Source organism: Podarcis pityusensis (genome assembly GCF_964106645.2).
Source record: "Podarcis pityusensis genome assembly, chromosome: 15".
In the NCBI taxonomy this organism is placed as follows: Eukaryota; Metazoa; Chordata; class Lepidosauria; order Squamata; family Lacertidae; genus Podarcis; species Podarcis pityusensis.
Genome location: NC_138040.1, coordinates 11,384,223 through 11,401,043, shown reverse-complemented (window position 1 = coordinate 11,401,043; position 16,821 = coordinate 11,384,223). Strand labels below are relative to the sequence as shown.

Here is a 16,821-nt window from a genome sequence, read left to right as displayed (position 1 = left end):
ACTGGACTTCCTTATTTGTGCCCCTTATATTGTACTTTCCCAGTCTAGGGCTTCTCCACGCAAGTCTGCTGGTATCTGGAGGGAACCAGGTTGGGGAAATTTGATTTACATTGCGGCATCCACGTGCGTGGTGCTTTACGAAGTACAAGGGGAAGGGCGAATGCATGCTCTAAATACAACCTTGGTCTATGTCCAAGTATACCTGTGTCCAAGAGGAAAGGAATGGGAGGTCATGGAGCAGGGCAGCTAACTTGAATACAATATTGTGGGGGCCCAGGTAAGCCCCGCCCTGGATAATCAATCACATGATGCAGTGCACACACACCATTTGAATGGGAATGCCCGTAAGCTTTGTGGAGGCCTGGCCCCCTCAAATATTTTATATTGGGGGCCGAAGCCCCCAAAGCCCCTAGGAGTTGGCTCCTATGTCATGGAGTCTGGAACACACCAAGGAAGAATCTGCATTTGTTTCACAACCATGTGTACATACCCTCCCACATTTCTCTGACGAAAATAGGGCTGTCCTAATCCATAATTATAACAATGATAATCTTATTATTTATACCCCACCCATGTGACTAGGTTGCTCTAGCTACTCTGGGCAAATTCCAGCATATATAAAAACATAATACAGTGGTACCTCGGGTTAAGAACTTAATTTGTTCTGCAGGTCTGTTCTTAACCTGAAACTGTTCTTAACCTGAGGTACCACTTTAGCTAATGGGGCCTCCCGCTGCCACCGCACCGCCAGAGCACAATTTCTGTTCTCATCCTGAAGCAAAGTTCTTAACCCGAGGTACTATTTCTGGGTTAGCGGAGTTTGTAACCTGAAGCGCATGTAACCTGAAGCGTATGTAACCCAAGGTACCACTGTAAAGCATTAATTTTAAAACTTCCCCATACACGGCTGCCTTCAGATGTCTTCTAAAGGTTGTATAATTACTTATCTGCTTGACACAGGGAGTCACATAACTCCATACCCTCTTAACATTTCTAACGAATAAAATAGGGACATCCTAAGAAAAAGCGGGGTGTTCTGGGGTCAAATCACAAACCAGGATGGCTTCTGTGAATCTGGGACTGTCCCTGGAAAATAGGGACACATGTTTACTCGGAAGTAGCAGAGGCTGGTCCATCAGGGCAAATGGGGCACTGCCCCACCAAAACACATGTGCAGTTTAATATGAAACAAGCTCATCCTCTCCGCCTTGTGTTTCAAGTTGCATCTGCATGGTGTTGAACATATCAGAGAGCAGGTGGGGATGTTTTTGCCCCATGTGTGTGACAGCTGTCTCAAATGTACGCACCTGACTTCACTATGAAGTGAATGTGTCTGAAGTGTGGGTATAAACAGGCTTGCAGAGGAGCCAGAAGCATCAAGATTCTAGTACAGTGGTACCTCGGGTAACAGACGCTTCAGGTTACAGACTGCACTAACCCAGAAATAGTACCTTGGGTTAAGAACTTTGCTTCAGGATGAGAACAGAAATCGCGTGACGGCGGCAGCGGGAGGCCCCATTAGCCAAAGTGGTACCTCAGGTTAAGAACAGTTTCAGGTTAAGAATGAACCTCCAGAATGAATTAAGTTCTTAACCGGAGGTACCACTGTACCGTGCAGCGTGGTATAGTGGTTAGAGTTCCAGAGCAGGACCTGGGAGGCCAGGGTTTAGGTCCTGCTTAGCCACGAAGCTCGGTGAGTGATCGGGGGGGGGGGGGGGTAGTCACTGCCTCTCAGACAACCTCACAAGTTTGTTGTGTGAAAGTTATGGGAAGGAGAACTCCACCTTGAGCTCCTTAGAGGAAACATTAGAATATAAATGTAAATTTGTTCTGCAGTTAGTCCCACTGTGTTCAGTGGAGCTTACACAAGTGTACACAAGTATGCAGCCTTAATGGAATAAGAACCTCCAGTTCTATTCCATGAATAGTTCAAAAGTGTTTTTAATGGTTCTTTTTGGTATTTAATTGCATTAATGAGAGTACCCCTGAACATTTTTTTTAAAAAAGCACTGCTTCCTGATCCAAAACACCCACCCACCTCACTCACACACGAAAACAAAGATCACCACAGCCAATCACAAGCAAACAATCACACCCTAGGCCAGGGGTCTGCAACCCGCGGCTCCGGAGCCGCATGTGGCTCTTTTACACCTTTGCCGCGGCTCCGGGGCAGATACTAGCGAGGGGAGGAGGCGCATTGTGCGCCTCGACACTCCCCACTGTGGCGGGCGCTGTACTGGCTGTGACGTCGCATGGGGGCGGTGCGTGCGTTAGTCACGCACCGTCCCGACGTCACCTTCCCGCCCACCCACCCGCTACATTGTAAGGGGCATGTACACTTGTCACTGCATTGAAAGGGGCATGTACGCTGGTCACTGTTTTGAAGGGGAGTGAAGAACACACACACACACAAAAACAGGTAACTTGTTAATTTAACGTTTATTTCTATGAGGAGGAGTAATTCTGAGGGGTCAAACAAAGAAATAATAAAAAAAAGTGACAAAAAAGTTATTTTTATAATGACGAGTTTTGCGGCTCCCAGGTTTTTTTTTCTTCGGAAACGGGTCCAAGTGGCTCTTTTTGTCTTAAAGGTTGCAGACCCCTGGACTAGGCCAACCCCAACCTCTCTCACCACCAAAGGAACACAAGTGAACAACACAAGCAACGCTGACACCAAACTCTACATACATTAAACATAATAGAAACACCGCCACCTGACCCCACCCCCATCCATCTTCCCTCTCTCCACCCCCCTTTCTTTTTTCTTTTTTTTCTTCTCCCCCTAATGCCTCAACAAATGAAACGGATTTGTAAAATTGTTACATGGAAAAAAATAAATACGAGGCATTACACTTACTTCTGTAAAACAAGAAAATCCTATATATATATATATATATATATATATATATAGCACTGCTTACTCCCATAAAAATGAATGGATAACCATTCAGAAACATCTGGCAAGTATGTGCCTCTAGTGTCATGGCTGCCGCCGCCAACTCAGATACGGGAGATTAGGCCAAGTGACATCTCCTTAACTAATGTGAAGCTTGACCGCAGCCTCTAGCCTATCGTGTCATGGCTGCCCTTAGGAAGCGGTCGTTGTGCAGAGCGAAATGAAAGCTGAAAGGCGTGCAGCGCCCTCTAACGAATGGCGGACTAGGTGAGAGGGGGCGGGAGAGAAACCGAACTGCCTCTCGTATCATGCCTACTATTGGGATGAAGCTTCTGCGGCTGCGCAGACCAGGCACCTGCTTCATTGCCTGCCGTGTCGTGGCCGCGCTTCGACGGAGAGGCGCTGCGCATGCGCAAAGTGAGAGCCCGGGTGAAAGGTGAAATGTGAGCAAGATGGCGCTGCCCATGCTGCAGGTGTTCCTGTGCCTGGACCAGATGCCGTAGACGCGGCGGCGGAGGAATCGCGGCCTCGCTAGGCAGCGATGGGGCCTCATGGGGGGCTGGTGCAAGTGTGCAAGATTCGGGGCTCCCGTGGGGCTGCGCTGCTCTCCCCAGAGCTCCAGAGGGGGTCAAGGGGGGCTCTGCTGGGGCTCCCTCGGGGAATATGGGGCTTTTCCCGGAGAGCTTCTCCGGGGCTGCTTCTGAGGCCCTCAAGTGACGCCCTGGGCCCTCCTTGGACGCCCAAGGAAGGGCTGTTTCTGGGTCTCCCCGGAAATGGATTGGGGTCTCCCTGGGGCCTGGCCTTGTTCTGCACGAGGGGTCTTTTTCAAGGGCCTCTAACAAGGACGCAGCGCCCCCTCGGTCTCCCCTCTCAAAATCCCCAGCAAGGCTCGCTGTGTAGCCCCTGCAGGGCCTTTCTTGACCTCCCCGCAAGGCTTCCTTCTGAGGGGCTCTCCAGAGGCCTGGCAAAAGCAGCTGGGAGGAAGAGCATCAGAGACATCAAAGAAGCTGACGACAATGCCCCCATTTTCCAGTACGTGGGGAAACAAGCCAAAAGGAAAGACCGGGTGTTTGTGTGGGGTTTCTGCTTCTCGGGGGCGTTGGGAATCCCCACCTTTGTCGTGCCTGATCCTGGGTTCAGGAGACGGAGGATCCAGCCCACTCCATACCGCCTGGAGGTGGATGACAAGGTGAGTGGGGGGAAAATGAAGAAGTTGGCCTCCTTTTTGATTTGGGATGCTCAAGAGGCATTGATGGGCTTGTAAAGCATCTTTTCCCATTATGCCAACTGCTGCTGTGCATTGGGCAGAGCCAAGATTGCTTAGAGTGGTGGCTACAATGGTAAACCAGCAGTGAGTGTTGGAAGATTCAGGACGGCCAAAAGGAAGTCCTCTTTCTTTCTCTGAATAGCAGTTGCTGGGAATTCCAGGTGGAATTGTGCTCAGGTCCTGCTTTTGGGCTTCCCATCTGGTTGGCCACTGTAAGAACAGGATGTTGACTAGCTGGGCCACCGGCCTGATCCAGCAGGCCAGTTTGTATGTTCTTATGATCAGTTTGGTCTTTGCCAGGAGCAGGAGATCACTTTAGCTTGTGCCCTTTCTTCATTTCTGCAGATCTAGAGATATTGCTGAGTCCTTTGTTTCTTTATCAATATCAACATTTACTTGTATCTCATTTTGAAAGATTTCCTCTGCTGCCTGTGGCTATGGATTCACCCTCCTATCCTCCAGAACGACCGATGTCACCAAAGTCTGGGGCACGGGCCTCAACAAGGATTCCCAGATTGGGTTTCATCAGAGCAGGAGAGATCGCTGTAAGTCTGTGAAGACTTGGCTGGTTTGAAGCTTTGTATGCCCTTGTATCTTTGGTCCTGTCATTTTTATTTTAGGATAAAATATCCAACTTATCTGTTGGGCTTCCTGCATCCTGCTCTTCCAGTCCTGATGGGCATCATGCAACCGTTATCCTCCCAAACCTTATCCCATAATTTTTAAGATTCCACAAGACCTGTTCTTGGTTTTGCTGCAACAGATTGCATGGCTACCTCTGGAACTAGCAGTCATGTTTGTATGCAATAACGCCTGTCCTTTCTTTCATTGTATATTTTATAAAAGCTAAAGGCTACGACTATGTCTTGGAGCCGAGTCCTGTTGCACTGCCCCTGGACAAGCCGCAGCAGACCCGAGTTGTACAGGTTTCCTGTGGGAGAGCACACTCCTTAGTGCTGACAGACTCTGAAGGAGGTATGGTGGAACTCCAATGAAGTTCTAAGGAGGGGTGCTGTTTGTAGTTATGTATCTCTCCCAGGTTTTTGATGTGGGGGTGCTTCAAAAACTTGCCCTACATACTCCCACTGCAAAACTATCCTCAATTCTAGAAATGATTCTAGAAATGACCACAGTTTAACCACAGTTAGTGGTTCAGGTGACCAGCCTAAAAAGAATTGGAAGCTTCTGATCTCTGTCTTGTGGCCACACTTGACAAAGGGAGGTAGGAGCATGTGAGCCCAGTATGGAGGCTTAGCATTGTGTCCGAACTCAGCCAGTATCTATCCTTGAGGGGTGGTACTTGATATTTGTCTGATGGCATCCTATAACTTTGTTTCAGTCTTCAGCATGGGCAACAATTCCTATGGGCAGTGTGGCCGGAAAGTGGTCGAAGGTGAAATTTACAGGTGAGACGATCTGCTTTGTTCCAAACATGTCTGTTTCTCCAAATGTATCTCCCAAAGCAGGTTTGTCAAATTCTGAATGAGTTATAGGGTGATTCGGGAAACTCCATTGGGGCCAGTATTGCCTGTTCTAATTGGTAGCAGCTCTCCAGGGTCTTGAAGGAAAAAGAGATTGTTCTTTCTTTCTTTTTAATTTTGTCTTTAAAGAATTTTCCAACTTTTCCATACATACATATTATTATTACCTCTAGCAAGGTAATAATAATAATAATAATAATAATAATCTGTTAGAGGTAAGAGATTGTTCTAATACTCTGCTTCCTGAGCTCTTGTTTAACTGAATATTCCAGGCATTGAACCCTTCTGCATACAGAGTGTGAGCTCTGCCCCTGAGGCCCAGAATGGTTTAACAATGAATCCCTTTTCCAGGGAACTCTGGGAATTGTAGCTCTGTGAGGGAAATAAGCAGTCTCCTAACAACTCTCAGAACCCCTAACAAACTACAGCTCCCAGGATGTATAGTGCAGATAACCCAGGAGTTGCTAAGGAGACTGGGCTCCACTTCCCATCAGCCCCATTGAGCAAGATGGAGAGAATAGAATGTCTGAATAACCAGAGGAGGCCCTGCAGCCAAAATAATATTTTCCCACCCAGCATGTTGGTTATATGAATTCTGCCTGAAATTAGGTCAAGCATCCCTGTCCTTGCTTGATGTTCTTATGCTAAAATCTTCATCCTGCCTTATAGGATGCAGATAATAAGAGAGAGAATGGCAGGTTCGTCTTATGCCGTGACACTGGTGTAACATTCCAAAACTTGAGATAGATAGTTCCCCGCCCCCATCTAATCAGTTAATTGAGTAAATCCTCAAACAAGATTTATGTAATCCCATGACAGCCACAATTCCAAGCCTTTGTTAAATTGCAAATAACCCTGTGTGTTTGCCAGAAAGGTGGTGAATTTAAATTTACTACAAAACGCAGTTAAAAATTAGTATAGCGTAAACCCTAATGTGGGGCATGGGTGGCGCTGTGGGCTAAACCACAGAGCCTAGGACTTGCCGATCAGAAGGTCGGCGGTTCAAATCCCCGCGACGGGGTGAGCTCCCGTTGCTCGGTCCCTGCTCTTGCCAACCTAGCAGTTCAAAAGCACGTCAAAGTTCAAGTAGATAAATAGGTACTGCTCCGGCGGGAAGGTAAACTGTGTTTCCGTGCGCTGCTCTGGTTTGCCAGAAGCGGCTTAGTCATGTTGGCCACATGACCTGGAAGCTGTACGCCGGTTCCCTCAGCCAATAAAGCGAGATGAGCGCCGCAACTCCAGAGTCGGCCACAACTGGACCTAATGATCAGGGGTCCCTTTACCTTTACCTTTAAACCCTAATGTGCTTTAAAAATGATCCCAACCGTGCAGCTTCTTGCTGGCTTACTTCATTTTCTTTGTTCTGATCTCTTCCTGGCCACATACAGTGAGAGCCAGCTTATTACCCGCCTGCCGCAACTTGAAGACAGAGTTGTCCAGGTAAGTAGCCTGTTTGAATTTGTATACTCTTCTTATCACCATCATTATCTGCTGCTTTGCATGTACAGGCAACTCCCCATTTACACGAGGGTTACGTTCTGGGCCCCTTGCACATAAGTGAAATTGTCTAAGTGTCAGTTAGCACCCTCTAAACGCCCTTTAAATGCCCTCTCTGCCGCTCTCTCTTCAATCCAGACCAAAAATCCTGCATCCAAAAATATCCACAAATAGAATTGAAGTTCTGGGGCCAAGGATGCATGGGAAAGCGGGGGCGGCAGCTGCGCTGCCCCACATGGCAGCTGTTAGGCAGGGCTGCTGAGCAGCGTAAACAAGGCCCCACTGCTGCTTTGGTCTTTTCAGAGCTTCCTCCACCCTCACTGACATTCTCTTTGGGCTCTGGGGAAGGTCTCCTCGTGAGCCACAAGGACTTTCCAGCTCTCTCCTGCCATTTCCGGGTATGAATTGAATTATTATTTCCTGGCGTTGCACATATACATTGTCACGTGTGAGTAGAACACACATAAGATGAGATGGAAGGGATGACTGTGCTTTTGTGTGTAAGTTAGTGCAAGTCAAACCATTGGTCCATCTCAGGACACTGACGGAAGAATAGTTTAACAGCGAATCCCTCTTCCCTTGACAAAACACCCTTAACAAACTGCAGTTCCCAGAATTCTACAGAATAAGCCGCGAAAGGAGCATGATACTGTTCTAAATGCATAGTGCAGAAGGGACCTGACCATTGAGAGGTGGAATGGAACATACTCTCCCTGGAACACTGAACAGCAGCCCTCGGCGCTGCAACACTTTGTTGCAGTTTCCACTTGCATTGTTTTAATTCCGAACAATTTTTTTTGGTCCAACTCCTCCCCTGCTGTTTTGTGTGTGCCTATAGGTTGCTTGTGGGCAGGACCACAGCCTCTTCAGGACAGAGAAAGGAGATGTCTATGCCTGTGGGTGGGGAGCGGACGGCCAAACAGGTAGGCTGTCCAAAGGGTCCTGGTGGCAGGATGGGGCATGAACCTAGTCTAGGGAGTTTGTTCTGCTCCCCAAGGCTCCCCAACACTTTCTACCTCTCGTGGAAGCAGCACGGTTGAGGCAGAAGGATGCTTGTCCATGGAAATTAAGAGCATGGAAATGACTGCCTTAGGAATGGGGAACCTGCGGCTCCCTAGATGATGTTGGGACTACAACTCCCATCAGCCCCAGCCAGCATGGCCAATGGTCAGGGATGATGGGAGCTGGAGTTCAAGGGCTCCTCTGAATTATACCCATTATAATCGGGGGACGGGGGACGGGGACGGGGACGGACACCTGGAACAACTGAGAATGTTCTTGGAGTTTTGTGTGCACTAAACCAGAGATCTTCAAACTGTCCCTGGCCCAGCCCTGGGGTTATTTACCTGTATTTGGGTAATGTAGAAGGAGACTGTTCTGACCAGGGCAGGATAACACAAACCTGGCCTTAACTTCTGTCATTTCCACGGCACAGCCTAGTCTGCTAATTTTCCCTTGTATAAGGGAAAATTATAAGGCAAGGTTATAAGGCAAGGCAACAGCAATTAAAATGAGAGTTCTGTACAAAATTTGAGTTGAACCATCCTGCCCATGACAGTTTATTAAGCTGTCCACTGAGACAACCCGTCCCCAATCAATCAAGCAATCTTCAGTGGTCTGTGCAGGGTAGGGAGATGGAAAACCCTGACACTTAATCCCAGACACTGTATTCGTAGAATGGATTCCGCAAGTCAGACACATTTGCATCCAATCGCTTTCTTCCACACTGTATGCCTTCTGGCAAGGGCCAGGGACACAGAAGATCTCCCTCGCCTGCCGATCTGCTTCTCCACGCCCTCCCTCTGCTTGAGACTTTGCTGGGCATTGTCCATAAGTTTAAGAGTCAGGTATCTCCTTTCTGTAGGGACGCGGGTGGCGCTGTTGGTTAAACCACAGAGCCTAGAACTTGCCGATCAGAAGGTTGGTGGTTCGAATCCCCGCGGTGGGGTGAGCTCCCATTGCTTGGTCCCTGCTCCTGCAAACCTAGCAGTTCGAAAGCACGTCAAAGTGCAAGTAGATAAATAGGTACCGCTCCGGCGGGAAGGTAAACGGCGTTTCTGTGTGCTGCTCTGGTTCGCCAGAACCGGCTCAGTCATGCTGGCCACATGACCCGGAAGCTGTACACTGGCTCCCTCAGCCAATAAAGCGAGATGAGCGCTGCAACCCCAGAGTTGGTCATGACTGGACCTAATGGTCAGGGTTCCCTTTACTTTTATCTCCTTTCTATAGAGCAGGGTTTCCCAAACTTGGGTCTCCAGCTGCTGCCAGATTACAACTCCCATTATCCCTAGCTAGCAGGACCAGTGGTCCGGGATGATGGAAATGGTATAACATATACAAGGGATTTTCTCTGTTTCCACACCAGGCCTCGGTCACTACGACATTGTCAGCACCCCCACGAAGCTTGGTGGAGACATCGCGGGCGTGCGCATCGCTCAGGTTTCTACCTGCGGCGACTGTTGCCTTGCCGTGTCGGAGGACGGCGACATCTTTGGCTGGGGGAACTCGGAATACCTGCAGCTGTCTTTGGTTACCGAGTCGACCCAGGTGAGAACAGTTCAGATGGGGTTTGTGCTCCTGTCTCTTGTGTTTGGCAGTAAGCGGGTGAGGATGGGTGTCTCCCCCCTGAGATTTTCAGGTGGTGCTGGGGTCCTGCTGGAATGTTGAGTGGGGGGGGGCAATTTTTGGACAGCAACAAGGGTTATGCTTCAGGTCTTGGGCATAGTGGAATTTATATCAGTCCAAGTTCAGGAGAAGTAAATCTATCAGTCTCCGTTTCTTATTTTTTGCGATCATAAATTTAGTTCTCCACATTTCCACACCAGCTTGCATTTTCTTTAAGTCCTCATGAAAATTCACCAGCGTTTTAGAGTGCATTTTTTCTAATATATACATTTTGGGGTACACAATTTTGCCCTAATATGCACATTTTTGTCATTTCCCTTAATATAGTGCATTTTAACGTGTTGCCCTGAGCTGATGGGAGTTGTAGTCCGGCACTGGAGAGCACCAGTCTGAGAGGTGCTAGACTGGGCTAGAATTAAACTTTAAAAAAGGAGGTATTGAATTCTGGAACTATAAAATGCAGAGTATGAAAGATGGAGGATATTGGATTTTTAAGCAGACATGCTTTCAGTTGCTCTTCTGTTCTCGCATCCTGTAATGTCAGTGTGAAACTCTTGTCACTGAACCAAACTGTGGAAGACTTATTTTTAAGCCAGTGTGGTGTTCTGGTTTTAGTTTTGGGGCTCGGCTCTGCAAGGCCAAGGTTCAGATCCCCACTCAGAGGTGTGAAGCTCACTGGGTAACTTTGGGCGGAGTCCCAGTGACCGGCTCAGCCTACCTCACAGGGTTGTTGCGAAGAAACAGGATAGGGAGTGTGTCTGTCACCTTGAGGAACTTGGAGGGAAAGCGTGATATACAAGTAAAGTATAAATACGCACACATATAGATGAAACCCAAACCGTATCTGATCAGTGTCTCAAACTTCCGTGTTGCATAGGTTAATGTGCCCAGACACCTGCCCTTCAAAGTTGGGAAAGTGAAGGAGGCTGCTTGCGGAGGGACAGTCAACACTCTCTTAAATGGTATGCCCAGCGCTTAAAAAATCTATGATTTAAAACATTTGCATGATGCTTTGTGGGAGAAGGCAAGGAGGCCAACAGTAGGTGGCGCCAGAGCTAATGAAAAACGGAAAATGATCTAGAAGGGGGAGTGACTCCTGTATGAGGAAAGGTTGCATCATTTGGGACTTCATAGTTCAGATAAAAAGGTGGCAATGATAGCAGTTTATAAAACTATATGTGTGGCCTGGAGGGAGTGGATGGAGAAAGGTTTTTTCTCCTTCTCTCATGAACACTGGAACGCATGGGATGGGGAGGGAATCGTTCAAATGGGGGGAGGAGGTGGAACAAGTTGACTCGGTTAGTTAGAGTGTTGAGCTAATGGATCTGGTGGACACGGGGCGTTGCAAAGGACTGAGCATGTTAACACTGAGCCTCTCTTGACCCTCAACCCAGAGGAAGGCCATGTCTTTGTCTGGGGCTACGGGATACTTGGGAAAGGACCGAAGCTGATGGAAACGGGGACTCCCGAAATGATCCCACCCACCCTGTTCGGCCTCTCGGACCTCAACCCGGACGTCCGTGTGGCTCGGATCCGCTGTGGACTCAGCCAGTTTGCTGCTGTCACCAGTAAGTGGCTTCCAAAGCATGTCTGGGCATGTGAACTCAGAAGTAAGTCTGAGCGAGGTTTAGTTCAAGGATTTTGCAGTCTTCGGCTGGGGGATTTTCTGCCCCTGCCTCTTTCAAGTCCGAAGAGGAGTTTTTCTTTCTCCTGTCAGTTTTCTTGCTTCCCACAGTTAATCCAGAGCAATTTTTGTAGTTCGCATCTGTTCCCTCTGCCAAGTCCCGTTAGTGCTGATTAATTAACATTAGAAATTGTGGACATCCAATGAAGGGGACTGTTTGAAGATTCAGAACAGATAAAGTCCTTCACACAGCACAGAGTTAAACTACGGAACTCCCTCCCACTGGAGGCAGGGATGGCCACCAAACTAGATGTCTTTAAAAGAGGACTAGATATATTCCTGGAGGAGGAGAGGGCTATTGATGGGTACTAGCCATTGTGGTTATGCTCTGCCTCCCGAGTTAGAAGCAGTAATGGAAGGAGGAGAGAGGGCTCTTGTGCCTGAATCCTGCTTGCAGGTTTCCCACAGGCTTCTGGTTGGCCACTGTGAGAACAGGATATTGCCTGATTCAGCAATGTTTTTATTAGTCAGCCAAGCAAAAGCATTCAGTATTAGAGCTGCCTCGTTATAAACAGGCTTAAAAGCTGGATGCTTGTCCGTGAGCCCTCTCTGAGCACTTCATTGGCCGAGTTGCTGTGACATCATAGAATGTTCACCAGCATTCCGACTACGGAATGTGTTGGCGATAGAACGTCAGAAAACAGCACACCACCTGAGAGGGAAGGGGGAAATAGTTAAGCAAGAGGAAAATGTTAGTTTGGGGTCTAAAGGCAGGATACGAACAAGGTGGTCAGAGGGCAGAGGCATGGATTCTGGGCCAGTATGCAAGCCCAGCTGGTGTGTAATGGGGATGAAGAGTGAGGTAGTGAAAGGCAGAGGGGCCTAAAGGAAGAGGGTCTGTGTTGGGTTGGTGAAAATCCTGATGGAAGGAGGAGTGGGTTGTATTGGAAATAGTGCTAAGTGTACTTTTCCGTGTATAAGACTAGGTTTTTTTACTCTAATGTTAAAAAACGGGGATCATCTTATACACGGGGGTCATCTTTCCCCATTTTCATAAATTTGAGTCCCCCCCAATAGGGGTTGTGTTGTACACGGGGGTGTGTTATACATGGAAAAATATGGTAACTCAATTTCACTTGTGCAGTTGGACCTGCCACCCCCTCTTTCCTGCCCCAGACACAGCCCTCTGGAAAAGATTTGGGGAGGGAGCAGGGCAGGCGGGGAGGAGGCAGGTGCATGAAGTCATGCTGCCAGGACACGATGGTTGGATATTGCCCAGTGTCTGATCCTGGGAACAAGGCACTTTTATGGGAATGGAGCCCATTAATGGCCGTGCCGCAATGCCACTTGCAAATGCGGTCCATTTACAATTAAAAACAAAAGAGAGGCAGGCAGACATAATTTTCTGGATTTGCTGTTGGATTTGTGTGTGTTGTTTCCATGGGCTTGGCACCAAATGAATCCTGCAGGGGGCAGCTGCTCAACAAACTGCGCTAGTTCATTACACAGAGAGAGATTAGCCAAAGTAAGGTTGGTTCTGTCAAAAAAAGCAGCAGCAGCAGCAAAACAATTACGATTATGACGGTTTGACTTTCCTCATCTCCCATCACAAATATCTACGAGTAACTAAGATGTGCTCCCTTTCATTTTCATTTTTTTTTTAATTAGGAGGTAGAGGAATACCTGTAGTGGCCTATTAAGGAACTGGATTTAAAATGAATCTTTCTGCCAACAAATAAGCAAACGTCCACCAAGGCCAACTTGGAGTCATCACTTGATATATTGTGTTGCTTTGCAGACAGAGGAGAGCTCTTCGTATGGGGCAAAAATGTCAGAGGATGTTTGGGGATCGGCAGAATGGAAGACCAGTACTTCCCATGGAGGGTAAGGAAGCTCCTCTTTGTCTTTTTTCGTTTAATCGTTTAAATCGTTTAAAAAAACGATTGATCTGCAAGAATTGGGCAGCCATGTTGAGCTAAGGTCCCAAATGTGGCTGAAATGCTCGTGGTTTTCAGGAACCAGAGTCAGGCATAGATCAGCCCCACGGTGTCAGTGCCGTTAGCTCTTTATTCAAAGAAGCCTAAACAGCGCAGCCTAGTGGTCAGCACAACTCTTCCCAGTAGGTCTTGCCCCAAGGAGACAGTTGTGAGGACTGAAGGTCCCCGCCTTCCCACTGCTCTCTGTAAGGCTCCTCTCCAGAGTTCCTTTCCCCCAAGTAATCGTAGACTGCGCCTGTGTACAACCAATCTCTTCTCTGCCCTTTTCATTTCTCTGCATGTCCTGCGAGACTGGGGTGGGAGAGGGGAGTTGGCCACAGCAGGAGGGGGAGACCCCCTGGCTTCTTCAGCAGCCTGCCTCATCTCTGTCTCCTGGCTACCATCCTTTACGGCCTCCGATTCTGGACTGCTCTCTGCCCCAGCGATTATTGCCCTCACCGTGGGCTGCCTGGAGGTCTCCAGTTGGTCTCTGTGGGAAATGGGATGCTAGAGTAAGATAGGCCTCTGGCCTGATGAAGCAACACTACAGTGTAGCCAATCAGCGATGACCATGCAGCAATGTCAGCCTAAGCTTTTCAACATCTACATGCAGCCGCTGGGAGAGATCATCAGGGGGTTTGGGCTGGGTGTTCATCAGTATGCGGATGATACCCAGCTCTACCTCTCTTTCAAATCGGAACCAGTGAAGGCGGTGAAGGTCCTGTGTGAGTGTCTGGGGGCGGTTGGAGGATGGATGGCGGCTAACAGATTGAGGTTGAATCCTGACAAGACAGAAGTACTGTTTTGGGGGGACAGGAGGTGGGCGGGTGTGGAAGACTCCCTGGTCCTGAATTGGTAACTGTGCCCCTGAAGGACCAGGTGCGCAGCCTGGGAGTCATTCTGGACTCACAGCTGTCCATGGAGGCACAGGTCAATTCTGTGTCCAGGGCAGCTGTTTATCAGCTCCATCTGGTACACTGGCTGAGACCCTACCTGCCCGCGGACTGTCTCGGCAGAGTGGTGCATGCTCTGGTTATCTCTCGCTGGGACTACTGCAATGCACTCTATGTGGGCCTACCTTTGAAGGTGACCTGGAAACTACAACTAATCCAGAATACGGCAGCTAGACTGGTGACTGGGAGCAGCCGCTGAGACCATATAACACCGGTCTTGAAAGACCTACACTGGCTCCCAGTACATTTCCGAGCACAATTCAAAGTGTTGGTGCTGACCTTTAAAGCCCTAAACGGCCTTGGTCCAGTATACCTGAAGGAGCGTCTCCACCTCCATCGTTCTCCCCGGACACTGAGGTCCAGCGCCGAGGGCCTTCTGGCGGTTCCCTCGCTGCGAGAAGCCAAGTTACAGGGAACCAGGCAGAGGGCCTTCTCGGTAGTGGCACCCACCCTGTGGAACGCCCTCCCACCAGATGTCAAAGAGAAAAATAGCTACCAAACTTTTGGGAGACATCTAAAGGCAGCCCTGTTTAGGGAAGCTTTTAATGTTTAACAGGTTATTGTATTTTAGTGTTTTGTTGGAAGCCGCCCAGAGTGGCTGGGGAAACCCAGCCAGATGGGTGGGATATAAATAATAAATTATTATTATTATTATTATTAAGCCATTTCAGTGTGAGGGCAGGAGGCACTGCCCTTCCCTCTGGGTGTTAGAGAGGTGTTGTGCAGGTGAAGACCTGAAAGATCACGAAGAGGGTGCCTTTCAAAAGGGTGGGGATGGAAATGCCCCCCCCCATTTCTCTTTGACTTGGCCTGAATTGGGACAGCTTGGAGAATGTTGGCAATGGACACTTGGAAGTTCCAGAGACATGCATTCGTGCAGGAAGTCCGCTTCTTTCTCTACCAGAATCCATGATCACGAAATCTGCAGGGCACCTGCTGCTCCGTCGCGTTGCCATTCCTGGCCTAGGTTTGAAGGGAAGCAGCAACAGACGGTGTGCATGTGTAGCTGGTTCTCCTCGACCAACATTCCCGCCTCCACCCTCTCTTTCCAAGAAGCAGCTCAGGTGGCTGCCAAATCATGCAGCGTTTTGGCATGGAAGGCGGCAAGAGCTGGCTTCCACTCTGCAGTAACAGAGTTCCTTTTTCATATATCCCAAAATGCGCTGCGAGGCACCTTCCTTTGCTGACGTTCCCTTGTGATTAGGCTGGCTTTATTGGTCACTGCTGGGGACTTATCCACACTCACCTTCCCTCTGCTGTTTCTAGTCAAGGACCACACTTTAAAAGCTCAGAGTGAGTGCCCCCTTCTCCTCCCCCCCCCTTTTTTTTTGCTGTATAGCTTTCCCTGCGAGAACTCGCTATTTAAAGTCAAATTGGAGCAAACAGCAGTCCGTGGAAAAACTGAATTGCCATTTGCTTCGAAGGAGCACTAAAGAGCAGGCTTTTGTGGGGAAAGCTAGGGGGCAAAAAAAGGGTGGGGGGGGTACTGCTTTGATTCAGAGCTTTAAAACACAAGACCCTTTCCTGGAAAGAGCAGGGCAAAAGGTAAGAGCAGATAAGGCCCGAGAGACAGGCAAAGGCCCTGTCTGCTTATCTGCTTCCTCTGTTGCTATGGCACTATACATTTAAAGCAGTGTGAGACCACTTAAAGCAATCATGGATCCTGGGAACTGTAGCTTGTTAAGGGTGTTGGGAGCTCTTAGGAGAACCCTATTCCCTCTGCAGAGCTACAGTTCCTGTAGCGGCTTAAGGGCAAGCTGTCTTTTTCCCTGGGGAATGCATTCTGTACCATTCATTGCTTTAAATAATTCTGGTTTCAATTTGCTTTTGTGTTTTTTCTTGCTCTGGCACCTTCCTTCCCCCCATGCAAAGTGACTAGTGAATGTAATAATAATAATAATAATAATAATAAAATAATAATAATAATAATATTATCTATACCCGCCCATCTGGCTGGGTTTCCCCAGCCACTCTGGGCGGCTTCCAACAAAACACTAAAATACAATAACCTATTAAATATTAAAAGCTTCCCTAAACAGGGCTGCCTTCAGGTGTCTTCTAAAAGTTTGGTAGTTTTTTTTCTCAGTAATCAGTAGTATAGGTTAAAATAGGGGGTTGCCAATCTTTTGGGGCACGTGGGCATATTTGGGATCTTGAGAGTGTGCCATGGGCGCTGTCGCAAAGTAACTGCCATGGGAGAGGGGGCCACCTTTTCACATGTTGCCATGAAAGAACTGTTTCGCAGAACGCAACCTCTGTTGCAGAATGCAATATCCCTCTCTGTCACACACACACACACACACACACACACACACACACAGAGTACTGTCCCCCACAGACTTCTTCCTGCCTTTTAAAAACCATTCTGCTGGGCTGGTTTGCCAATTGGGTGCTCATGTGTCACCGTCAAATGCAAAGAACCGAAAGAATGGAAGTGTGATTGATGGGAGCTGTTGTGCAAAGCAACCAGAGGGCACCAGGTTGGCAAAGCTGGCCAAGGTG

At 48.4% G+C, this 16,821-nt stretch overlaps 1 protein-coding gene across 1 annotated transcript; it reads left to right on the top strand.

Moving 5' to 3' along the window:
* Positions 1-3,313: 3,313 nt before the first annotated feature.
* RCC1L (RCC1 like) lies at positions 3,314-13,316 on the top strand (the record flags this gene model as incomplete). Its single annotated transcript, XM_080983330.1, has 10 exons — positions 3,314-4,085; positions 4,579-4,708; positions 5,010-5,138; positions 5,503-5,569; positions 7,033-7,084; positions 7,980-8,064; positions 9,507-9,688; positions 10,644-10,728; positions 11,161-11,334; positions 13,189-13,316. Exons 1-10 carry the CDS (start codon positions 3,438-3,440, stop codon positions 13,314-13,316), a joined length of 1,680 nt encoding a protein of 559 aa, XP_080839456.1. The 5' UTR covers positions 3,314-3,437.
* Between the last annotated feature and the right edge of the window lie 3,505 nt (positions 13,317-16,821).